We start from the raw sequence: 27,832 nt of genomic DNA, 5'->3' as shown, positions 1-27,832 counted from the left end.
TTATTAAATTATTATATTTTATTAGTTTTCATACTCATAAGACAATTTTCTTTAATTACATATAATTCATTAATTAGGTTTCATTATTACAAGAAAATTTTATATATACATATATGTTATGGTCAAAGCTCAAAGTATGACCAGTTATTCTAATTATTGGAAATGACTTAGTTATTTTTTTAGACTTTAGTTAGCCATTTCACAAACTGGCCAAAATTTGATATGCTGATTTAAAATGGTTCATTACACGGCACTTGTATCACTTCCGATTTGATAGTGATATGTCTGTGGTAACAAAAAAGATTCACATTGTGATGACAATGACGACATTCTTCTGCTGCTTTTCATGAGAGGTCATCCTTCTTATCTGACACATGTGCTTCTTCTGAATACTTGCATTCCTTACATATATACAGTATCAGTTACACTCAAACTTTACAATGTTTAAAAATTCACAAGACTAGTAAAAGTTGGAGATAATGTATGTATTCATACACCGGATGTTGACAGTGATCAGGATGATCCAAGAAACATTCTTGCATTTGTCATGAATTTCGAGAAGCATTCTACATGTTATTTCAGAAGCAAGTTCTCTATTCTGCATGAGAAACTGCCCACACAGGAATCCGTAGATGGTGAAGAAAAATCCCTACGAACCATCACATCTTCCTAATCATTAATAGACAATCAAGGCTACAGTTGACAATGATACATAGTGTGCAACAAATCACTGCAAATGCAGAAATAAGAAAATATTGTACTATTCAAAATGTCACAAAAGTTCATTTTCTTGCAACAAGTGATGATAATAAATAAAGAATAAATAAATAAATTTAATATCGCCTTTTTTTTTCTTTCGACTTTGGTCGACTATAAATATATACATATATATAAACACACACACACATAAATATCCCATTTTTAATGGATAATGCTTCAACAATTTCTTGCTTTTAATTTTTCTTACTATTATTTAAAAGTCCAAACTTTCTTTTGACCAAAAAAGGTACTTTTGAATTTTGATAGTGATATAATTTAAGTATATCTTCCTTCGATTTTTCCAAAATTTCACTTTTTGTTACAATTTTCATCTTAGTCTTTGTTGATTCACCTACAGCGTTTGTTTGCCCAATTTGGTTGCCAATATTGTCTGGAAAAATATCATCGGCTTTTGGCATATATCCGATTTCTGGGAATGGACTTCTGAATTGTTCTGAAGAAGATACTCCTAAAGTATCAGCAGTAAAATCGCAAGGAAATTTAAAAGAAGTCCGTGATCTTTTAGATCTGTCTTGACTCTCGATGTAATAGTTTACAAATGATTGTTTTAATTTATTTAAAGTAGTTATTTGTTTTTGTTCATATTCATTAAATGAATCTTTCAGAGTATTAGGCAAAATATTATAAAATAAACTGTTGGTTTCTGTTAAGTCTCTGGAAGTACCATCCAGTTCATTGGTTTGTACAGATGCATTTCTTGATAAAGAGCGTTTTCTAGAAGTACATGCGAGTTCTAGTTTTTCAGAACTTTTTTCCTGAATTTCAATACTAGATTCTGCTGTCTTCAGAGAAATTTCATTCATTAGAACCTGAGCTGATTCAGATATATTCTTCTGAAAAGTATGCTTTTCAGAATGATGTCTAGCATCTCTACCAGGAGATGCATTCCTTGATGAAGAACATTTCCTAGAAGTACATGCTAGTGTTAATTTTTCAGAACTTTTTCCTTTAGTTTCACACATTATCTTCTCAGAAATTTCATTCATATGAGATTGAGCTGGTTCAGACATATCCTTCTGAAAAGTCTGTTTTTCAGAACTATGTCTAGAATCTTGATGAGAGGATGGATTCTGTGATGAGGAACGTTTTCTAGAAGCACATACTGATGCTAGTTTTTCAGTACTACTTCTCTGAATTTTACATTTTGTCGTCTTCTGAGCCGTTTCATTTATATGCACTTGAGCTGACTTAGAAATATCTTTTTGTAAAGTCTGTTTTCCAAGATTATGTCTTGAATTTTGACTAGAGGAATGATCTTTCTCACCATGAAGTTTTCTTTCATCACATTTTGAGTCTCTTTGTTTATCTTGAAGAGAAGAAATATTATTATCTGAGTGAGTTGGCTGTGTAGAGCTTTTATGGTGATGATCTTTCCTTTTCTCTGCATTTTCATGTTTGGTATCCTTTCTTGAATCTGTTATAAAAACAACAACAACAAATAAAATAAAATAAATGACAAAACAAAGTATAATTGATCACAATATCTTGCACTGTAATAGCTGCCAACCTTCAAATATGAAAAACTCAAAGATTTTTACATAGCACTGCAATGCAACTTCAAAATGATTCCAAACTGACAAATTTGACTTCAGATCTCTTTACAATGCATTTTTCAAATTATTAAACAGATAATATTATTACCTGATATAATATATTCTGATAAATAATAGCTTTATTTAATTTAATATTCTAAATTTTTATTTTACTTCCATGTTTTTTGGCTAAATTCATTTGATTTTGCCATTTTCTTAAAACTTGATATTGATAAGTAAAGTAAAAAAAAAGCTTTCATTTATCAAAGTGCTTTAAAAAAATAGCAATTAACGTGCATATAATCATGTACACCATTTAAAAATGTAAAGCAAAATTAAATACTAATACAGTCAAAAGTCGTTAATCCGGACTCGTCGGGACTTCGGCCATTCCGGATTATAGATCATCAGTTTAAATTTGGTAAGATGGCATGCAGAAATTATAAAATTAAAAATATGAAACCGTAATTTATGAAATAAAGAGCAATTATGATCTAAATGGTATCAAAGTTTACAAAAAAAAAAAAAAAAAAAAAAAAAAAAAAACTTAATATTTATTTGTTTATTTTATTAAACATTTCTTTCAATGTAAGTTGTTTAAGTTGCTTTGTTTTATGTGATAATACTTTCTCTTTAATTCTATAAACAGACATAATTTCTTGTTCAGTTACAAAGTTCTGCCTATAATTGTTCAAGTCCTATAATTGCTGTGTCGAGAATACCGACTAATTTGTCAATCGAAACTTTTTCATTTTCAATAACCTCTGTGTCACTTTCTTCACTATCGGAAGCGAATTATAATGACGAGGAATATGATTTAAATCATATCAAAGACTGAGTACATCGAGATGAAATACTACATTTAGTAAGGAATTATAAGCAAAATAAAATAAAATCATCTGCCCTGAAGATAAGGATAGTGCTGACAGATCAACTTCCAATTCATTGCGTGCTGCGATGCCCCCCCCCCACACACAGAGCAGCATGAAACTGATAAACAGATTTCGGAATGGTTAGATAATCAAAGGATATGCCTTTATCCATTTTTTGCAGCAATTCCACTTTCTGTTTAATGGAATTCCAAACATACTTTCACTTTGTGGATCCTTTACATATTAGTAAATATACATCGGAAATTCTATTTGACATAATCGAAAGTTAAAGCTTACTTTTATAAAATTGCTCTAACAGTTTGCAAAAAATAATAAGCAGGATCCAATTAGAAGATTAAGGAACAACGCAATCTGCAACATTAACTGAATTAGATAATTTTAGCTTAGCTTATAGCGTCCGTTATACATTAAACGCGCATGCGCACACGCATATGTGAGGCCGTAAAGGTCTTACGCGTATGCGTCAAAGCGACGTATGCGCAGAAAGTTTGTAGCTTTAAGGTCCGGATTATAGATCATTCCAGATTATGGGTGTCCGAATTATAACGACTTTTGACTGTATTATTAAATATTAGTTAAAGCTTCAGAAACTGCTCTATAATGAATTAAAAACAAATGAAGTTGAATAAAAATTAGAAAAAATTATTCCAAAAAAAGGACTAGTCCAGCATTAAATTTTGTTAAGAGATAGTAATGTGACAGAATCCCAAGTTTTATTTTTTTTCCCTTAAAATTTTCATAGCATTTAATTTTTTATCAATGCTTTGAGATCAATAAGTCTTCTTTAATAATAAATTTGAAAGAGACAGTCTAAATTTAGACAAATGAAAAACTGGGGCATTTGAAGATTTAATGAAAGAGAAATAAAAAACTGGGACAGTTGGCAGCTCTGTAGTGTCAATATACAAAATAATAATAACCATCTACAGCATTAAATTTGTTTCTAGAGAATAAACAAATTTAGCATTTGGAGTTAATTTAGAGACAACAAACATTAAATACAGTTGTGTTTTACATAACGAAGATGATCAATTCTGCAATGAAATAGTTCACTTTTTCACAGGATACCATTTCCCATAGGTTATTTTGAGAAAAAAAGTTACAGAATACTAAAAATATCATCATTGATGGAAATTTACCAAGAATTTACCAGTTGTAAAAAATATCTTTATATGTATGTATACAGTCTCACATTTTATTGGTTTAGCTGCTGAATTTCAGAGAGTTCTAAATTTTAAGAACTTATCCAAAATATTACTACTCTTCTTCAGGATGATCTTGAAATAGTGCATGATACTGTCACTGAGCATATCATACCTGATTTCAATTTCTTCAATACATTTTTTATATTTGCAGCAAGTACAAACCCTCGTCCTTACCACAAGAAAATTTTCCTTATGTTCCTAGTCAAGAAGTTCTCCAGTGGTGCAGTTTGTTCTAGTTGCAGTGTTTCAGTTGTGATATAATGATAAGAAATATGTTTATTTTCTCTGTTCATTGTCATACAGATCCTATTCATTTCACTATATCGGTAAGTTCATAAAAACCAAAGTGTACAATGAACAAGAAAACAGGATAACTAAAAAATATGTATATGACACACATTCATTAAATTTAGTAAATAAAATTAATTTTGCATTTAATCAGCATGAAAATAGCACATGTTATGAGCTACTGTTTTCTACATAAAGTTGTTTGCTAGTTTTAATTGGTTATATTGGCAGAAATATACCAGCCTGGTGAGCAGGTACTACAAAACATTTTTCACTAACCATTTCACATGGGCTGTAGAGGCTAACTTTTTATATACTGAAGCCATTTAGTCAACTGTTCAATCAGAGAGGAACAATTAAGTAGCAAATTTTAAATCTCCACAACACCTAATACCTTTCAGCCATATTTATGTACTGAATGTGTCCCAACCACCAGGAAGAGATAAAAGAATTCAAATAACCCGCCTTTGTCCTTCAACACATTTCATGAACACAAAGAAAATTACAATGCTGTTTTCAGAAGGTTTCTTTTGAGGTAAATCATAGCTCTGCATATCTTTTTTCTAGAATTTTAGTATTTTGGTTCACTAAGACCGAAGCTGAGAACTCACTATAAATGAAAATCTCAATGTCCTATGCATGCATGTTGGGATTAAGAAGTCAAATTTGCAATAGCTGAGCCCACTAATACTCAAGAATAAGTGTAGTTTGCTGGTTAAATTTTTGTGCCAAAGGTTTCAAATTCCACTTTAAAATATCAGCATTTGTAATAATCCATTATTATACCAATAAGCCAAGATTACACTCTCAAAAAGTAACATACATCCTCATTAATTTCTTTGTCATTTTCTATTGCTGAAACAAACTACAATTTTTGAAATTTTTAGTATTAAAATTAAAAGCTGCTGCAACAATTAAGGTGGTAATTATGTATCAGTGCAACATTGAAAAATGAACAGAAAATTTTAAATCAGGTTTTCAATTTCAATATTATTTATTTATTCAAAGAAATAAAGCAAATAATCTTTTTATTTTGTGATATTCTTTAAATCAATCTTCCACACAAAGAGCTGGTTTCTCTAACAAAATAGACAATAAATGTATTTCTCACTGTATATAAATAAATTCAGTATAAATTCAGCATGGCTTTGCTGGATGATCACTAACCTCACCCCAGTTTGCTGATCCAAATAATGAAACTCTCCAGTCTAATTTTTTATTAAACTTTAATTATAATTTGATTAAGTTTTGATTAATATAATATGGTTAAATCTATTTTGCGCACGAAACCGCAATACTGAAGTTTGCAATGGCAATCAAAGCATTATACATCAGAGTGAGTGTGACACTACTTACTGACTTCTAGAAAGAAAGCGTTAGAGGTAAAACAAATTACAGTCAAAAGTCTTTAATCCGGATGTCCATAATCCAGACCTCAAAGCTACAAACTTTCTGCGCATGCGTAAACGCATTGCGCATACTTTTACACATGCACATTTAATGTATAAAGCATGGTATAAGCTGTTAAAATTATCTAATTATCTATTTCAGTTAATGTTGCAGATTGCATTTTTCCTTAACCTTCGAATTGGATCCGGCTTATTATTTTTTGCAGACTGTTAGAGCAATTTTATAAAAAGTAAGCTTGAACTTTCGATTATGTCAAAAAGAATTTCCAATTCTGGAGATGCCAAAGGATCTACAAAGCGAAAGCATGTTTCGATGCCCATTAAAACAAAAAGTGGATAGAGGCATGAAGAAAGTGACAAAGAGGTGATTTATTTCTCTAACCATTCCGAAATCTGTTTATCAGTTTCATGCTGCTCAGTGTGTGTGTGTGGGGGGGGGGAAGGACATTGCGGTGCGCAATGAACTGGAAGTTGATATGTCAGCACTATCCTCATCTTCAGGGCAGATGTTTTTATTCTATTCGGCTTATAATTCCTCACTAAATTTAGTGTTTCATCTCGATGTACTCCGATATAATTTAAATCAATTTCCTCGTCATTATAAATATCACAAATACTCATCAAATAGTTTTCTGGTTGGAATTTTTTAATTTCGACTATGTGTAATGCATGCTATACGCATGTGCGTGTTGAAAGAAATGTTTAATAAAGTAAACAAATAAATATTAAGCTTTTTTTTGTAAATTTTGATACTGTTTAGATCATAATTGCTCTTTATTTCATAAATTATGGTTTCTTATTTTAAATTTTATAATTTCTGCATGCCATCTTACCAGATTTAAACTGATGATCTATAATCCGGAAAAAACGATAATCCGGAAGTCCTGACGAGTCCAGATTAAAGACTTTTGACTGTATAACACTTTTAAAATGCCTAAATCTAATAATACATTTTCAGACAATCCAAAGCACAGTTTTACCTGAATTGTGTCTATGATGTGATCTATGATTATATGTATCTCTATGACTTGATTTTGCTTCTGAAGTAGAAGTCTTAGTGTGATTTCTGTAATCACTTCTTGAACTTGAGTCTCTTTCAATAGATACTGTCGTTTGATGGCTTCCATACTTTCTATTGTTGGTTTTATCACTATGACTAGTCGAATTTTTTGGACATGGATTTTTTTTGGGATTATTACCTTCAAATTTATCTGTATTACTAGACGAATTTCTGTTACACGAATTTTCTACTGTAACAGAAGCTTCACTTTTATTTATATGATTACTTGAATTTTTTGAACACGACTTTTCTTTCAGATTAGAAGCTTCACATGGATGAGAATATTTTCTTTCAGCCTGTACATTTACTTTTCTACTTTGATTCAAAACTCTATCTAGCCTGAAAGACAGAAATAACATCAAAATCATTAGAATTTGGCAACTGCTAAAATAAATGAAAAAGTAACAAAATAGATTAAAAGCTTATTTGGGCCAAGCAATTGTTTTCATAATCCAGATAACTATGAGCACAAGAGAAGTTTCACCCTCTAAATTATCCATATATATTTCAAAAACTTTATCTTAAAATAAGTGAAATTGCTCAGTTGTTTTATTAATTAATGAAAGAATTATGAACTAAGGATTTGGGGGGGGGGCAAGGAGAGAGAAATTTGAAATAATGGATAGGTAAGCAATGGCATGTATTACATATTTCATTTTTTTTTCTTTCAGCAATGAGTCTCGGAGCAAATTCTAATATAAATATTCAACTGAATAATTTTGGGTTAGAATCCAGAAAATTTCCTTAACTTGAGCAAAATTTTACCGCTAATTATTTCATACATGTCTTACATACTTCATTTTATTCATATTCATACTGGCTTGCATGCGATGTTCAGGCAAAGCGATTATTAAATTGCTATCAGCCCCTGAAGAAGCTGTTAAACATAGGATTGCCACTCAGGAGAATGAAATTCCCTGACTTTTCCAGGTTTCTCAGGTGTGTTTTCAGAAAATTTCAGTGTATCCATGTAGTGTGTGTTGGCTCTGCTAAAGGTAAATTAATTATGGTTACCACTAGAAATCACAAAAAATTGCCAATTACATGTGACACACACACATATAATCTCCAAAGCATTACTATTATGACTATAACAGGAGTTACTTTCCTCAATAACTTTCATTTGCAAAAGAAATTAAATACTTACAATACATTCCATCTAAGCAATAAACAAAATCAGAAATGAAATTCATTGATTTTTTCCAGTGCAATGTATGAATTTTTAATTATATCATGAATGACAGCTTTATTGTTTTAAAAAGTAATGTAGATAAATTCTGGAATGGAAGTTATTGTCCACAAACTGGCAATGGGAGCCAGTTATTAAATAATGTCCTATTAAATAATATATATTTACCAAACAATCATCTCAGTAACATTACAACACTTGCTAAATTCTGGGGGAGAGAGAGAGAGAGGGAGGGAGGGGAAAAAATTTTGTTTCTAAAGTCAACAGATTTTTGATGAAAACATTTAAGCACGTATAATACAAATTAAATGTAATTTTTTATTAGAACTCAAGAGAAAAAAGGACATTTAGCATATTTAAACAAAACATTAATATAAAAAATACGAGGGTTGGGGCAAAAGTCATGGCAACTATTTTTTTTCTTGTAGATATGTGAACGGATCACAAAACGTATACGTGTGAAAGTTCTGCAGGCATACTGTGTATACAAAACAACAGATGGCTCTGTGGTAGCGAGGGCTCTGAAATCAGTCAGTTGGTGAGTGCCGTGAGAGATGGAAGTAACCTGTATTGAGCAGCGCGCTTACATCAAAATAGTCATTCTCCGAGGGAGAAATGCGATGGAATGTCACAGTGAATTAGTAGAACCCTTGGGAGTAATGCCCTACCATATCGTACAGTAGCATGTTGGGTAGGAAAGTTTCAGCAAGGACCTGTGTCAACCAGCGATGAGCAACGTTCGGAACGACAGGTGAGTGTGCGGACCGACTTGGCACGTGCCATCATCGAGCACCTCATGGATGAAGACAGACGATAGACATTCATGGAGTTAGAGAGGGCAAGTGGCATCGAGAAACGCACCATCCACAGGATATGGCGTAATGAGCTAGCGTCAGAATCCGAGTCAAATTGATGGTAATCGTTGCGTATGGCATCAGGGGTGTCATTGTTTGCCACTTCGTTCCTCATGGCAAAACAGTGACCGCACAGTACTACAGGGACTTCCTCGTGCCACAGGTACGAAGTGGCGTTCGGGATAAACGTCCGGATCTTGTGGACAGTGCAATAATTCTGCACGACAATGCAAGACCACATAAAGCAGAGTATGTATGGCAGTTACTCCGACGTTGGGGATGGGAAGAATTGGAACACCCACCGTGCTCTCCTGACCTTTCGCCCTGTGACTTTGATCTCATTCCCGAGATTAAGGAACCAATACGTGGTAGACGATTTGCAACACGAGAGGCCACTGCTAATGCTGAGCACCAACAGATGACCTGATTCACACATGGTGCGGCAATGCTGAGGCTGATGGTATTTAGCGCCTCCCAAATCGTGGGCAGCGTGTGATGACAGCAGAGGACTACATTATGGGTCTTTAAGCTAAGGTTTGTCATGTCAACTTTATGTGTATTGTGTTATCATTCTTTTGCACGGTGAAGGCTATATTGCCCTGTATACTACCATAATAAATTCGTGTGTTACGATATTTCAGTGCTATTCATTGTCCACACATGTAGTTAAGACCTTGTTCTTTCGTCTGTATATGTCACATTTTTCAACCGGACTGGTGTCTTCAAGAAAAAAAATAGTTGCCATGACTTTTGCCCCAACCTACCTATTAATAAAAATTCAGCACAAAACTAGATTTCTTGTTTTAAGCCTGCAATTAGTAAGTCAATTGAAGAAACATCTCTGCCCAATTTATTTATTTATTTTTTAATACCCCAAAATGTTTATCTGTGCTTGTGCTTTTCTTTTGTCCAAAAATATTTTTTTGATATTTGTTATTACACTGTTTTTTTGCCTTCGAGTGCTTGATGACATACACCATGAGCAGATCTGGCATATCGTGACATCTTTAGGGGGTTACTGGAAACAAAGATGCTAGGAACTTGCTTTGCCTATCTAAAAGACAATCTGATGGGGCTGCAAAAATTGGCTCTATGCCAACTGCCTGAATGACAATGATGCGATGCACAATTTGCCAAAAAAAAGGTGATTGCTTCCAATGTTGGTGCAAAAATTTCTTTTCTGGTAAACGCCATATGAAATTCCCCAATTTTTCCAGATTTTGACTAAAATATTTTATTTCCCTGACTTTCCCCAGTAGCGTGGCAGCCCTGTAAATAACATAATGTTTATCATCTACTTGAACCTCACTTTAATATTGGAAGGAGCAACTACAGTAAAGTTTCCATATCCATGGGCAATACATTCCAAGACTTACTATGGATAATGAAAGGATTTTGTATAACATATATATATTAATTTAATTATATGGTAAGACAGTACAAAATGAAATAAAATAATGATATTCTGCACGTTGAAACACATCATATACCGAACTGCTAAGAAAATTAATGTAAAATATATTGTATATTAGAATATACTCTCCCTTATACTTTATAAACATTTTCACAGAGTTAACATACAATAGTGCAGTTCAGTAATCTGAGATTTACTGCAGATAATACTGAATGCTGTATAAAATAGGATTTTTGTGTAACATACATAATTATGCTTAAATTTGCTTGATTGCACACTGAGTAAGGAACTTTAACATTCTAACTAATTAACAAAAGAAGAATGAGAAATGAAGAAATGCAGTTCTTATTCTATCAACCATATTACACAGTTTTGAAGGAAGACCAAGACAACAATCCTCAATTTTCTTAGCACTAATAGCATAGTAGTTTCAAGCACATGGAGCATCATTACTTTTATATTTTAGTCTTATTGTAATAAATAAGAAATTTAAGAGCAAAAAAGATGGAATAACATGTTACTCTTGAGAAAAAGGATGAGAGCTGAAAACAAAAGTGAAATAAATTAAAAAAGACATATGAGTGTGAAAACTAAGATAAATCGAATATTTTATGCCCACTTCTAGTTACAGTTCGCTGCCAACACAGTTTATGACTATCAAGATAAAGTGTGAGAGCTGAGTTTTGAAGAGTTTCTTGTAATCTGAAGTTATATATAAGGTTCACAATAACTATTTCCTGTACTAAATTACATAAATCCAAAATCAGCATGCAGATATGCAAGAAAACAGAACTCGGCACATTTGAGCTGCACTTTTTGGTTATGTTACAGACTGTTGTTAATTCGTTTGAATTCCAAAACTTGCAGCAATTATGATTTTTCTTTGCAGCTCTAAATAAAAAATAAACGGAAGTATGGGTGCTAAATCATTAGGTAAGGTGGCCCAACAATACAGGTAACTTCTCTAATTCTTTAAATTTAGTTAGAAAAAAATATTCTATGTGGAGGAAAAAAGTCTGAAAGCTTTCAGTTTTGTGTTACCTTTATTTATTAAATATTGTGTTCTTCGCATTTAAAGCAATTTAAATTAATTTCATTAGCAATAACACGAAATATTTAAAAAGAGTTTATCTTTAGAATTTCCGATACACAGTTCAAAAATTTTTTTTGTCCGGGCATAGGCGCAATATCTAGGTATTACTAGTGAAATCAGAAATGCAGCTGTAATCAGATTTAAGCAATTCCTTTTAGAGAAAGTACATGAGATATATTATATGATAAGAATAAATTCTGAAAAAAAGTTGCAAAATGATGAAAAATCTTAAGTAATGAAAAATTCAAGGCTCGAGGCTCGAACCGATGACCTAAAATTTTTAAATACAATCCACCAGCCAGTTAGGCCTTCAAAATATGCAAACAATTGTAGAATATGCACATAATAAACAGTAAAAAAAGTAAAAATTCTTGAATAAATAAAAGCATAAATATGTACCACTATCCACAGAATCGAAGAAAAATACTTCTACACCACCAAGCGGGGTTGCATTGAATAGTTTAGGGTCTTTTACAATGTTTTCATTGATGGATTGTAGCTTATGATCACTGAAAATGACATGTGTTTGGAGGTTTGCTGGCACCCATAGTATTGTTGATTTGTTCAGTGTTTGAAGTAGAATGATTTACACTGATTTTATAGCTAGGAAGGTACTGCATTTCTGCCTGATAACTTGCTTCGTTATCGGGGAAAATATTAATATTTTTTATATGAAAAATTAATTGAAGAAAGGTATACCTTTCCAGATCGGATCCTTGAAATGGAACTTCTAAATTATCATAATGCCTAATTTCTTCTAATAATTTTTCTTTCTGCACAATTATGTCATCAATGGAGATAGAAGTCAATGAAAGGGGACCTAGTGGATGATTTAAATCCATGATGTAATGAGATTCAAGTGTTCATGGTATTTCACAGTGGAGAGAGTAAAAAATATTGAGAAAGAGAAGGACAGTATGTCTAGTCATGCCATATAGTTTAGCTCAGTTAACTTTAAATCAGTAATTAAATTTAATAAGTCAGTGTTTAATATCATTATAAAAATGGTGAAAGCAGTTAAAAGAAGATCACTTTAGTTGCATTTTTTTAAAAAATTTTATATGATGAAATGGGATCACAGCATCAATTTTATTTGATGCAAAGACCATTTGAAAACATATTAACTTGTGCAGATAAATTTCATAGATTCAAAAAGAATATTTAATTTTGGAAAGATAGGATAGTTGGTTCCTTTGAAATGCTTAATAGGGTTGTAAGTTTGAATACTAAAAAAGTTTTAACATGGCCGTCATAGTTTTAACTGTTGGTCATGTGAAGTTGTGGTAACAGTTAATGCTGTGTTATAGAAATACATTGTACCCATATCTCATCTTACTTATTATAATAAATATGATTTAAAAGAGATAATAAAAGATTATTATGTGTACTACACATTGATTACTAAGCCTTTAACCCTCAGCTGGAGAGGCTGACATATGGTACGATTTTAGAGGGGCGACGTACGAAGTACGCCAGGTCGTTTTTCGAGCCTCTGCTTAGTGTTTGAAACTATTTAATCTTATACATGGCATTAATAAAGTGATTCGTCATGGTAAAAATGATGTAAGAAGAATAACAGAGAAAAAAGCAGTAAAGATGGAAATTCCGAATTTTTAATTAATTCAAAAAATGGAATGCACTGGAAATGTAATTTAAAGTTACAAAGTATTCTGTATTGTTTTCTGTATGAAAATTATAAGATCATAAATCAAATTTACAAATTATAAATATTCTGTACAGAAAAGTTCAACAAATAATAAATTTCACAAATGAAAAAAATTAAAAATCTTTTGCTACTCTAATCCTCTTCAGATTGTCCCTGTTCACTGCAGTAGGGTTTGCAAAGTTGTACTGTCTCGCCCAGATGATTTTTGCAGGTAAACTTAGAATACACAGAACATTTTATGGTAGTGTAATTATTCTTCATTCTACTGCACTCAGTACAGCGTCCTTTGATCTTTTTTACAGGTGGTTCCTCATCCCTTTCGGCCATCTTGTCCGCTTCTCTTGTTACCAGCCTTCTAATAATAGTTTTGGATTATGACAGGAGAAACAGCATTTTCAGACGATTCTGAAGATGTGGTTTCATCAAAGATGTAGCCAGGTTTTTCAAAAAGTATCTTCTAAACTCGATGTTTGCATCAGGTTTGGCAAAGTTCAAGAGCACTTGCGAATTTATGCCTGCTACGTTTAGCAGTGCAAAAAATATTGCCATTGTTCACCTCTTGGTTTTTTGGGCGACAGTGAAATTACTACAAAGTTGTCTATGGTTCAACTCCGCCTTTACATTTGTTATAATCCAGGATTATGTCAAGTTTATTCATTTCCTGGTCAATTTTGTCATCACCGTATAAAGTTCTGAGCAGTAATACACACTTATTTTTTTCGTTGCATATGAAACAATTGTCATATCCTTTTCAAAACCAAATAGTGAACTGCCGACTTCTCTTGTTTTTGATGGCTGGAATTCATTTGGAATTTCCTTTTTATTTTTTTTTCAGCATGCCCACAAGTGTTTATAACCTTATAACGTTCAAAAGAACTTAATTCAACACAGCTAAAGAAAGTTAATCTGCGAATTCGCTACAATCAACAAGAGCAGTTTTCTAAACAAACTCTTAAAACAACAACAAACTAACTAAAATCACTCACTAACTGAATTGAGAGGTTTTCCTCCTTTTTATAAGATTTTTAAATCTCGCGCGAGAACTTTCTTGAAATCTAAAAGAGATATTTATTAAATGTTCCACGCACATGCTCTTGTATTTTCAATTTTCCAGCTTAGCTTTCTTCTTTTAATATTGGTTACGCGCTGCACTGAGCGGGAAATAAAACCATTTAATTTACAATTCAACTAACATTAGCTATTTAAATACCAAATCCGTAACAATATATTTTGAAATGTTATTCATGTATGATCTTTGCACAAAATCATGTTTTCACATACATTTATAACTAGTTTCTAACCTTCATGCCACTACCAACATACATATTCAAAACATAATGCTGATTGAACATGAAAATAAACAATGAGATGCTGCTTTTCCTGCGCCAGCTTGTGACTGGAACCTGAGACATCACCCCACACTACGCACCAGAGCGTGATGGGCTCTTCAACAATAATGTCAATCACACGCCAGTGCGTGATCCTCACCAAATGTGTTAAAGTTTTTATAAAACAAGCTTTTATTAAAACTCAGAAAATAATTAATAGACTAAAAGAAGAAAAATAATTTACAATAATTTAATAAGAGCAAGATATTAAAATAATTCTCTTTACAAAATTCATCTACAGATTTATACCATGAATAATAAAAAAATGGGTGTTCTTGATAAATTTACAGGGAAAAAAGATAATAAAAGATTTATACTTTAGGCAATGCAATTTAGTTAAATATACTTTGTTATTTAGACACCTTCACAAACTCAACCATCTCATTTGCAAATGTTTCAAGCCATATGGTTTTCTAATATCTTTTAAACCAACCAACAAAGTGAAATTCTCAATTATAAAAGATGAAATACATAAGATTTATTCATGGGCAGTTTATAAAAATCTTTATAGATACGAGATTTCATATATATGTGGACAAAGTTGCAGATCATTACAATTTAAGTGGTCAGAGTGGTTGCTCATATCAATTAAACTTTAAACTCTCAGTTTGATTTTATAGGATGCATTTGTAACTTTTCTGCATTAGCTACCTTCTGAATGATGTGTAGGTTCTATTTCCCTTCTGTAAGAAGCATGGAAAAATGCTGTTCCAAACCTTATCACTATTCTTTGAATTAAGCATTCCAACTTCCACATATAACAACTTCTACAGTGTCAGCTTTAATAATGCAGTTCTGATAAATTTAAACTAAGTTGCAATAAAACTGCAATCAGCAATAATTTTTTGCTCATTTTGACAAATTTTGTACACTGAATTTACTACTTTTTACTACTGAACTACATGATTATTTTTCCTCTAATAACTTATCCTCCATGTGTAAGTAATTATTGCACTTTCATGTTCTCATTGTATAAATAGTTAGCTTGTTCAACTAGCAGTTAAATGATCCATAGTTCGAATACTTGCCAAGGCACAGTACTATAAAGTCATAATAAAGAAGGCTTACAGAATATAATATTTATGTAAAAAATTCTATCCTTTAAAAGGGATATTAACTAAAATAATCTGAAGGGACTAGTAGTTTTAACTGAATATTCTAGATTTATATTTGAACTTAAAAACTAATTTAATATAATTATCAAACTTAGAAGCTATTAATACATATATTTATTTTTATATCTCTATATATGATAAATACTTACTGTTTATGTGCCTCCTGCAGCAGACTGTCTTTTCTTTCAATTTCAAATTTTGCTGTTTTATATAATGAGCACAAATTTCTTTTTAAAGATTTAGCCAGTTCAGTTAACTCAGATATTTTTGCATCTTTTTGTAAATCAGATTGTTTCAGTCTTTCAACTTCCTCAAGAAGACTTTTGTACTTAGCTTCATGCTGTGAAAAGGTAATATATTGAGTTGTTTTATGAGAGATTGACAGATTTTTAAAACATTAAAAAAATGATCCAGAAAAAGTACAACCAAAAGAAACATAAATTTAGATATTGTTCACTAAAAAAGTTTCTCATATTATTACCAAACTTCAGTGCATAAACATTTTGTTAGTTGTCACTTAAAGTATAGCAAACCAATAATTAGTTTAAATATGCAATAATTGAACCAATCAAAATTAGTGCAAATTGTAGAATCAAAACAACACAGTGAAAGTCTCAACTATCCGACTATCCCAAAGATTATGCATTTAAATCAAATTATTATTCATGTTAATAATATGTCAAAATTACTGTTTAGCAACTCTCAAATTGCAATTTATTCAACAAAAATTTTGAAACTAGTCAAAATTTTGTAGGTGCTCCTAACAGCTACTTAATGCCAATCTCATCAAATTTAAGAAACAACACCAGTGTGGCAGCAGGTTACGTAAACTAATTTTTGTTGTTAAATTTGGTAACATTTGGCTGTAAATCTCCAAACTGACAAATATTTTCATCTAAAGCATTTGAGAAAGTCTGAAAAATGATACCATCTGAAATGCATAAAATGTTAAAGGTCAGCTTTATTCTGACCACTTAACTTGTACAATTCAACTCTGCATACATTAGGACTTCAACATTAGGTTCCGTGCATGGAATGTTTACAAGGTGGTAATGCAGTATAACATACCTATATCAAGGTATCTTGCTCAGAAATTCAGTGTCTTTTTATCTGACAGTCCTTAAACCAATCACAATGAAATTAAATATTAAACATAGAAATTATAGACATAGCAGTTAAGCACAGAAATTCTATACTCAACTGTACTGTGATTTGTATCATACTGTAGTCCTGTGCATAATAAAGACTGTTTTGAATATTAAAAAATTAATAATTAAGTTAACCTCTTAATGCATTAAACTGAGTTAACTCGGTTACATTGAACTGAATTATTTCTGCTACTTCTAGTAAATATGTCTGAAAATTCTCCCCCCCCCCAATATGAATGCAGCAGAATATATTCACTACAGTTTTCAGTTAAAATTATAGTCCTGTGCATAATAAAGACTGTTTTGAATATTAAAAAATTAATAAGTTAAAATTAATAATTAAAAAATTAAGTTAACCTCTTAATGCATTAAACTGAGTTAACTCGGTTACATTGAGCTGAATTATTTCTGCTACTTCTAGTAAATATGTCTGAAAATTCTCCCCCCCCCCCAATATGAATGCAGCAGAATATATTCACTACAGTTTTCAGTTAAAATTAAGAAAGAGGTTAAAAAAGGTGCTCAGGGGATTAAATCAATATTAATTTTACAGAAATTTTATTTGCATTTCAGAGGGATCTGGTAGTTTTTTCAAAATGCATACAGCTTTTTATAAACTAATATCAATGTGTGATTATGCTTTGCTTAATTTTAGAAAATTAGTAAAATATTACTTAGTTAAAACTTTTGTATATAAAAATAGTACTGCTACACATTTGTTTATTAAAATATAAAAAATATTAAATTTTTATAATTTAATATTTACAATGGAATGCATGAATTACAATGGAATATACTAAGAGTTAAAAGAATAATACTTATAGATATATAAAGTTTTATATTTCACATTATTTTTTAAGCTTTTCTTTTGGAAAATATTTATTAGCAATTCAGATTACATATGGGATTTTTTACATAATAATATGTTTACTTTAATAAAACAGAACATTACAAAAATGATGATGTGAAAACACATTTTAAATGCGATAAAAGCACATCAGAATTTTGGTGACAAGTACTAATTTTCAAATGAAATTATGTGATCAGAAAACTGATATATAGCAAAAAATTTTCAGATTTTTTAATACTTAGCTATAAATAACATCAGAAATTTAATTAAAAAGTTAACGTAGCATCAAAATCAGCAAGTTTTGCACTGCATTTAAACCAATGATGGGGGGGGGAAAGTCTACATATGATTTATTAAAAGACAAATTTACTATCCCAATCAATTATCTCAGCTGAAGATACTAAAATACTTACATAATCTAAAAGGAAGTTTTATTTACTGAATAATAATAATATTAACTGAAAGAAAGTGTTTGTGTTTTGATATTTTTAAAATGGTTTCAGCCTTTTTCCCATTACATTATTTAACTCAGCTTAAAAAAAAAAAAAAAAAAAAAAAAAAATGCATAATGTAAGTCTTATATAATATACATATTTTAAAATTTCAATTCATATTGTTGATTAAATCTTCACCTTTGCAACAGGATTTTTCTCAAGTTCCTCTTTATATCTTAAATGTGAACTAAATACTTTTTTTTTTTAAAGGATGTCATGAAAAACACAGTACTGAATATAGAGAATGAACACATTAATGTTACATATTAATTATTACATTACAGATTAATGTTAGTAAAAAATTAATACAATGAATTAGTAGGCAAGCCAAATGGTGTAACATATTTGAATAACAGAAAGTTTAAAATTCTAATTATTCTCTACATTAGACTAAATACACAGGATTAATATTGGTAACTTTTGATTTTGTGAAACAATGAAAGCAACAAAATATTAATAATAATATTTTACATATTTCTTGAAAATATAAAATTACTCATAAAAATAAATTACACATTCAGATGCATATATGAAATTATTTACATAAAATTTTATATTTTTATTATGAATACCTTAATTCTGAAATTTACTAATAAAGTAAAAAAATCTTATAATACCCATTGTTATCTTCCCAAGTAGCAGTTTTGAAATTTGTAAGAAAAATGCAATAAATAATGATTATGTCTAAAAGCCATTACGTCAGCATGTTTCCATAACATCTTCAATTTGTCGAAATGTCTACACTATGCTGCAAAAATACCAGAAAAGTGATCAGTCCTCACTGCATTTTTTTAGACCAGTCAGTGTAATGTTTGTTGCATCAGGTGGGTAAGTTTTACATAGTTTTACAGCTAAATTTAAATAAACAAACGAGGTTATAAAATTTTTTGCAGTTTGAGAAAGTAAATTAAACTCCTGGTAAAATAACTACTTTAATTAATAAAGGAGAAAATGTAATAAACAATCCAAATCAGCATTTATAAATTTACTTAAATTTGTTTGCAAGTGTTAAATATTAAAACTTTTGATAGCTGTACTAAAAACACTTTATTAAATTTGAATTCAAATCCAGTTTTTTGCAAATTAAAGTGATGGGCCAACTGCATAGGTGTTTTTATGGTTTTTCCCATGTGCAACATTGATATGAGCTAGTTTCCTTTAGAAAATTATCCACAAAAGCATCCTTCTCCTCAAGCAAATAGCATTAGCATGCTTTGACATAATCAAACAAACCAAACTGTTTTTTAATCAAATTCTCAGAAAAACATGACGATTTTAAAAGTTTTGTAAGATTTACCAACCATGCAACTTATATTTTGTCTGACTTTTTTTCCGAGAATCACATTCTGGGGAAACAGATCTTGCTGAAACACCTGAACTGAAGAAAACATATAAAGTTTCCCAATCACTTGAAAGGTTATCTTCCGTAATCACTGTCAATGGGGTCGCTTCGGTCACATTTATTGCACCATCACCAAGTTTTCGATTAAGTAAAAGAGGAGTGACAACATTTAGCCATCGTGAAATTTGTTCTGTTATCAGAATCAGAAATGTATGTATCCATTATGTATGGATAGACTGGCATGTTCATGTATGCATTTATGTATGTACATACATATAATATCTTTGTGTGCACACACATATATATGCACGCACAATACATATGCATACATACGTACACTTCCTGATAACAGAAGAGCACTCAGGAATCTCATAAATGGAAAGTTTTGCTCTTCCAACTGCAGCTTATATATATTTGTGTTTCTAACAAAATAAAATAAATATATGAAAATTTAGTATTGAAAAAGTAAAAAGTTATACAATACTTCTTCCTTCCTCTGCTTTTCTTCCAGTTCAACTTTCTCAAGTTCTGCAAGAAGTTCGATTTCTGCTTTCTTGAGTTCAGATTCTAGATCCGAATTAACGTTGTCATGCTCAAACTTTAGAGCTAGAACATCACTTTCACCTATCCATGAATCCATAGGCAACTCGGTTGAATTCGAATGAAAAGAACTACAATCATCTACTTGACATTTCTTAGATGAATCTATAGTCTCAGGAATAAAACCATCTTTATCAGCACACATATTATCAGAATCCATCAACAATTCTTTAAACCTAAAAAAATAAACAGATGGCATTTAATGGAAAACAAAACTTTTGTTTTATTCAAGAATTAAGTCAGCATTCAAACAGGCTTCATTTGTACATGAAAAATTAAGTCAAGCAACTAAATGAAATTTTTGCAGTGGTTTAGACAACTGTGGTGATGGTAATAAGGAGCACGCCTTGCACCCTTCGATAAGTGTGGCAACCCTAGAGGAGAAGTTTCTTACGAGTAGCGAGCAGAGCGAAACAGGCCGGCTGTCGGGGAGTATGCGCGAAGTTCCAAAATAAAGCTTAATTTTTATTGTGCACTATGTCTTGTTAATATTCATATTATGTAGTAAGAAGAACATAATCTGTGATATGGAATACAAGGATTGGTGGTAAAACATATAGGTAACAATATGATAAGAATCACTATACAACAAAACAAATGCTAGGTAAGATACCTATTTACTATATAGAATAAATAATTTTTTATGGAATTAAAATGTAATTAAGAATTATAAGCAAAAAGAATTAGATATACCTTAACAGCAGTATATAAATGCAGGATAATATACAATCTATGACCTTTCACCCCCCCAAAAAAAAACTAAACATCCTAAGCCATTATTCAATCAGAATGAAATTTTTTAACATGTTCCCTGCCATCCACGAGAATACTCACAGTTGAATTTACTTGAATTACAATTGAATTACAATTACAATTGAATTTACTTGCCAGCTATGACATATCATTACTGACTGCCTTACCTATATGCTTGAGTATGAATTTTTTTAGGTATTTAGCATAAAAGAAGGCACCAAGTAATACACTTGCCAAACTGAAATGGTTCATTTATTTCTTACAACATACATACAATAACTAAATTTTCGGAACATTATTTATTTGAGAAATCTTAAAAACTGTCTGCCCAAATTCTCGGTCAGTGAAAACTAAATGGAAAATAATGTATCCCAAGCACAGGAGTTTTACATGAATGCGCGGAATAAATATTCTTTTATCTAGTTCCAAATTATCCAGCAGTTGGCAATTTGCTCCAGTATTTGCTGCATTTGCTACACACAGAAAAGAACATAAAAACCTTATGATCTAGCAAATTTTGACACTGTTAAATATTTCTGCAGCAGAAGACAGCAAGTTTTATTTACAATAATTATGATATATTGTTTAGTCCTCTCCTGTGGATTGGTGGAAGGGGAGAGGGGTGGGAGACTTCCGCATCTCCTTAGGGATTTCTCCTCTCTTCCTCAAAACTGGGGTTGGAAAATAGAAGTCATAAAATTAAGTAAAGTAGCAAATGATAAAATGGCGAAGTAAAAATTTATTCTTAAAAAAAATCTTTAATCTTTTGATTAATATTTTCTACAAATTTAAAAAATAACTTCTTCATATATTATTCTTAAATACTTATTATGTATTGTTAATAAAAATAAGGATAAAGAAATTCCATATGAACAATCTTTAGTAAAAGTTTATTCAGAAATTTAGGGGTGTTTGTGGGACCCCAAAAAATCCCCTGAAACTTTTACGGACTTACTACCGACATTTTGGAGTTTTGAGAAGGGGGGGGGAGAGAAATGAAAAATTACAATTATGAAGTATTGAATGACCTAATTATAAAAGTTCAATGAATTACTTTTTTTTTGCAAAATTAATAACCATAAATTTTCAAACATATAAACTACTACATTTTATGTAAATATTTTAAATTACCTGAATTAATTCTTTAAAAAAAATTATCTAATTTCTGCTGCTTTTTTTTTTTTATTATTTTCTGATGTTTGTGGGCTTGTCTTTCTTTTGTGGTGAACTTCATAATTGCAGGAAGGTTGACTTTTATTTTCCTCATTTACAGTTGAAGAAATTTCCTCGAGAACTGCACATGCACAGGTAGAAGCAGTTTGCTTTTCTGCTCATGTAGAAGGTTTTTCAGAGACTTTTATAGGTGACTCATCTGAAATACATGTTTTTAAGTCCTCTTGATATGTTTTCCAACTTCTGTTCATATTCAGTAAGAGATCTTTGTGAATTGGATCAGTCATTGGATTTTTTGAGCCATATTTTTTACATGAAGTTTCTTTAGAAGCCATTAAATCATATTTAATAGTCTGCACTGCATCTAGGGAATCAATCTTAAGAGAGGTTCTATAGTCAGTGACATCCATTAAGTTGAATGCACTTTCCACTAATGTGCCATGGAAGCAGCTAAGGCAGGCTTTGACCAATTTAGCCAATGTAGGGTACTTATAATCATTTGTGAAATCATCTTTTAAATTAAAAACTTTAGACCAATATTTATCAATTGTACACTTGGCTTGATTTCCACTCTCATCAGATGTGTAGAGCATTTCTTTGGGGATATCAATATCACTCTGGTATAACCTTATTTTAGCTTCTACTATTGACTTTTCATTATCACTAAAAATATGGGACATAAAAGATGATAATTTTTCAAAAGCTAATATTGTACTGGTTTTATCTCTCAGCTCTGGATCTAATGCTGTAAAACTATTTAGATATGAATTTTTAAGGGGTAATTTCTGTTTCATATGCTGTGCTGTATTAGTATAAGCTTTCATCAGAGAAATTTGGAATTCTTTTGCTATTGGATGATTTTTTGATAATTTCTTCAGGAGAGTAGAAGCTTCTGCACCAGTAAATATTACTTTGCTAGGTAGATGGAATTCTGGATTTGTTGGGAATGCAAGCAAGAATACTCCCCTTCAACAATTTTTTTCTGAGCTGCAGAAATATTTCTTTTATTGTATACAGTTTCAACATAAGAAAAATAATCCCCTTTATCAGTTTTATCCAAGTAGTGAAAATAAAATGCAATAAGAGCATCCCACAGATCTTTGATTCTTTCTAAAACACATAAAATGTACACCCACATATGGTCTGGTCTCTTCAAGGGCTTAAGTTTTTTAATGGCAAGGGATTCACAGATTTTGAAAAAATTTTCTCTTTTACTGCAGCTTTTCATATCAAAATAGATGTCATCAAACAAATCTTCTAAGTATGTATCAAAACATGAAGCAAATTTTTTTGCACAGTTATTAGCTGTGTGACATGTGTCACCATCAAAATAAGTGGGGTGCTTTGTTTGATCTTAGTCTGGTTTTAACACCCTTTTTTTTTCCCACGCATGGTGTTACACGAGTCCATTAATACACTAATTAAGTTTGCCCATGGAATATTATTATCTTCAAAAGTATTAACAACTGCTTTAAAAACAGCTTCTGAATTGCAAGATTCCATCTTTAGAGATGCAAAATGATGAACTACAACTTTATTTTGATTGTTGTCATAAAACTGCACCAATATTGCCAGTATACTTTCTTGAGCATTGCTAGTACTTTCCTCCAAATTTAGAGAAAATGGAGTCTCCTTTAAAGTTTTAACGATATTTTCCTTAATGTTTTTTGCGAGCCCATATTTCATCTTATAACATGCAGTAGTCCTGGACATTTCCAACGAGTTTAGTGCCGTCTGATCGTGGCTCAACTGTTTGCAGAGTTCAATTAAATTGGAAGCTACATTGAAAGAAAGAGAATTCTCGGCGATAAACGAAGTTATTAATACCTCTTGGCGTGCTTTTCTTGTCACTATATCCAATGGCCGAGCATCAGTCTCCAGTAAGTCATCAGTATTTTTTGAATTAGCATAATTACTTAAAGTCATTGAATGTCTAATGCACTTTGAATATTTTATGTGCGTCATAGTTTTAGAATGATTTGTGAAAGCCTTGAATCCTTCCCCACCATACTTCAGCAGTGAGTTACAAAAAACACAATATGCTTGTCCAGCAACATTTATTTTCTTGCACCATGTGCCGATGGTATCCCCATTACCATCTCTTCGTTCAATCCAATTCCACCTAAATGCATTCCGGACACCTTCTTCTAATTGTATAATATCACTATTTATATCGAGAAATTTCATAGTGAAATTCTCTTGCGTACATAAATAAAAAAATATTTCAATAAACCAAACGAAAAATTTACATGTGCATCAATAAATGAAACGAAAATTTTACACAGCGGAGAAAAAAAAGTTGAGAAGGGATCAATGACAAATAGCTAATACGGCAAAAAATCCCCCTTCTCTACTTATTGGTACCACGCCAGGAGAGATAAGACCTTTGAACCCAGAGTCGCGTGATCGCACATCTGGTCGAATGAAGTCTCTCCCTTTTTTTCTGCCGCGCCTACTTGCGGAAAAGAATCCAGAAGAGAATGTCCGAGAACCGGGGGAATGAGTCATAACTCGCAATAAGGAAAGAACAAAAAAGAAGTTCCCCCCCCTTTTCACGCATTATCACTCACTGCCTTTGGAGAAAGAAAGGAAAAGTTTTCACCACACACACTGACCTTGCGTTTTCTGCTTTTAAAGCAAACAAAATTACCCAGATCAAAATAAATAATTCATTATTATTCCTACTTCCTTTTGAATGAGGATCCCCGGAATTTCTGGGTATCGAAGTTCAAAATCCCTGTTGTAATTCACTGAAGATGGTAGCTAAGTGCATAAATCACATTTGGCATTATTATTGCTCATAATAAATATACCAAATTTCAAAATGCACAAATACATAAATTCCCAGATATCTTCATAAATTCTGAATAACAAATTCTAATTTTTGGCTGATATGCCAAGAAATAGATCTACTTTAACACTCTCAGCGTTAAGGCCGGAAAATTCCGTACAGAAGGTTGCCTTCCACATTCATTATACATGAAAAATTCTGCTAGCTTTTAATGTATCTGATTTCAGTTTCGATGTATATTGGAAGAAAAGGAATCAAGGTACAAAATGAAAGAGTCATTTTTTAATTAAAATCAAGAAAATATCACTTATTCATGACATTTTGAGGAACTTTGAAATTTCAAGGCTAAACCCACAACGCTCAGAAGGTTAAGATGATGGTAAAATTTTTATAGGTTACAATTAAAAATGTTTTTCGAAAATTTATAAAAATTATTTAAAAATGCAAATTTTTTAAATAAATCTGAAAAAAATATAGGAATTTTATCTGGATTAAAACTAAATTTGGAATTATGAAAAAGGGAGTTAAGTAGCTTAAAGATGATATTAAATATATGCAAAATTAAATTACATTGCAAGATAGTAAAATTTTGACTGCTAATTTTTTTAAAAACATGCTAGGGCGGTTTCTACAAAATTTTGCTTGTAGTCGTAGTTTGAGATGTAGAATCAAAATGTGTAGAAAAATCAGCATGTCATTTCAGAAAAAGTCCGATTTAATGTCAAAAATACATATGTCAGAACAGCACTATATGTAAATCTTAAGCATATTTTAAACTGAGTTTTTGGTACATGAAAAATGCTAGTTAAATTTCATCAGTCAGCTTAACAGAATTGTACTTTTTTTTGGGGGGGGGGGTTCACCGGAATTGAATTTTTAATTTTCAAATTCAAAATCTGAATGATCTGATATCAGGACCTACAGTCCAAAAAATAACTAAAATAAATAGAAAAATTACCTCCCTCTTCTCATGAAGTCTAGGAATGGAGAATATTTCTTAACAAAAGAAAGCAGGTGTACAGTAAATATAATTTTTTTTTTTTTTTTTGAACTAACAAATTCCTGCATGTAACTTTCAACATTTGACGGGTAGGCAGTGGAATCATGGCCAATGACTTATGAATTTAAGACCTTGTATGACCCATATAATGGCCACATTTAGAAATTTATATTTAATCTTTGGATTATGGTAACTCAGCGATTTTTTGGTGACCAACCCTGCTACAGCAACCTGCTAGTTTTTGTTTGGACGTCACGTTTTGTTTTCACGAAGTAAAGGCATTTTTTTTTTTTTTTTTTTTACTCAACATTTATTTCCAAGAATCTGCTAGCCGAATTACACTTATGCTAGAACTTTTATGGAACTTAGTGCTTAATCACGACGAAGATTGGGTGCCAAATTGGGAGAAAGTGCAGAATCGCAAACTGCTTGCTGCGTTTTTAAGAATTGCACATACATGGTATCCATGTACACGTCAACCTATTTTCACTTAAAAAAACATCCCAGAATTGCACAAAAATGGCATTGCGCACACTCTTGACTTTATCCATGTACACTGCTAAAGTCCTAGCTAGTAACCTTTATCGCTTTACCAAAATGTCGCCAAACTACCTGTTACCATATTCCAAAGATTAGCCAAATTTACTTTAAAATCTTCAATTAAAAATTGCAGACATAACACAAATATATACAGTATATAGTCAGAATATAATCTGTTGGTTCCAATTTGTAATTACAAAGAAATCTTTTATTTTAAAATTAAACATTTTATTAAATCCATGTTTGTGTATTATCACGAATCTATGCTTATGTATTAAGTTACGAATATATGCTTTAAAAATATTGCCTTATGAAAGTTTTGGTTGTACTTTTTCATATATCTCATTGAAATTCTTTGATTTCATCATTGTATATGTAGTAAAGATAACTCAACAATAATATTATCTCAACAATCACACAGTAATTGCAACACTTTTTGAATCCTAGGCTTTCCCAGAACACGATTTAAGAAATGTTCGTTTACATATTATATTTGATTAAAATCACAAATATTTTTATTAAAAACCATATTTTATTGAACCACCATAGATTCGTTATTCTATTCAATTAAAATATTCTTAGTAAATGGATTTTTTTCCCCTTTCATTTTACCTGAACCTAATTCTACTTCTGACATTTAACAGGTTATTAAACACATACTCCAGGTTCAGGCGAATTTTACTTCCAGGGACTTTCGGCTGGTTTATTTCGCCCTTTGAATTGACAAAATACGTCAGTACTTTTGTGCGCAGCAAAAGAAGATATGGTAACAAAAAAGAAAATAAGAGAATCATAAAAATAGGACTTACAATAAACCCTCAACATTATTTAAAATACGCATAACTTAGCCACTACATACTCGGGTTTCGCGCGTTTTCGCAAAAATTAGACACAAAATATATATTGTTTAGTTGTTGTTGTGAAATGAACTGAAGTAATAACCGGCGCGAGGCGCTGCTGCTTGTGACGTCAGCCTGCGTGCTGAGTTTGTTTTCGAATGTTTTGCTTGTAGACGAACGAAAGCTGAGCTCGGAAGAGTGATACTGTTTTGATGGAAATAAAGAATGATTTATTAAGAATTTTTTTGTCTTTATTCATAATGCACCCAGCCTCGGGTAGAGGCAGGCCCGCAACTGAACGAACTGTTTTAAATATATTTGATTTATATATTTTCTGTGTTCTTCGTAACATAGTGGTACCCTCGGCGGGACCGGGTGCTTTGAATTAGAATTTTCCGATTGAACTTTTGTTATTG

The 27,832-nt window shown here is 31.3% G+C and overlaps 1 protein-coding gene across 1 annotated transcript; it reads right to left on the bottom strand.

Annotated features, from left to right (window-relative positions):
• On the bottom strand, positions 1 to 27,492 carry LOC118184812 (uncharacterized). The gene is made up of 5 exons (XM_035354538.2): positions 27,387 to 27,492; positions 20,205 to 20,496; positions 16,036 to 16,226; positions 7,088 to 7,506; positions 1 to 2,194 (listed from the first exon to the last, which is right to left on the bottom strand). The coding sequence occupies exons 1-5, from the start codon at positions 27,416 to 27,418 to the stop codon at positions 954 to 956; spliced, it is 2,175 nt and encodes a 724-aa protein (XP_035210429.1). The 5' UTR covers positions 27,419 to 27,492; the 3' UTR covers positions 1 to 953.
• Positions 27,493 to 27,832: the final 340 nt, after the last annotated feature.

This window comes from Stegodyphus dumicola, chromosome 8 (assembly GCF_044657685.1).
Source record: "Stegodyphus dumicola isolate Sdum_Otavi_A_Nest chromosome 8, ASM4465768v1".
NCBI classification, from domain to species: domain Eukaryota; kingdom Metazoa; phylum Arthropoda; class Arachnida; order Araneae; family Eresidae; genus Stegodyphus; species Stegodyphus dumicola.
The sequence above is the reverse complement of the archived record's forward strand: the minus strand, read 5'-3'. Positions and strand labels throughout refer to the sequence as shown.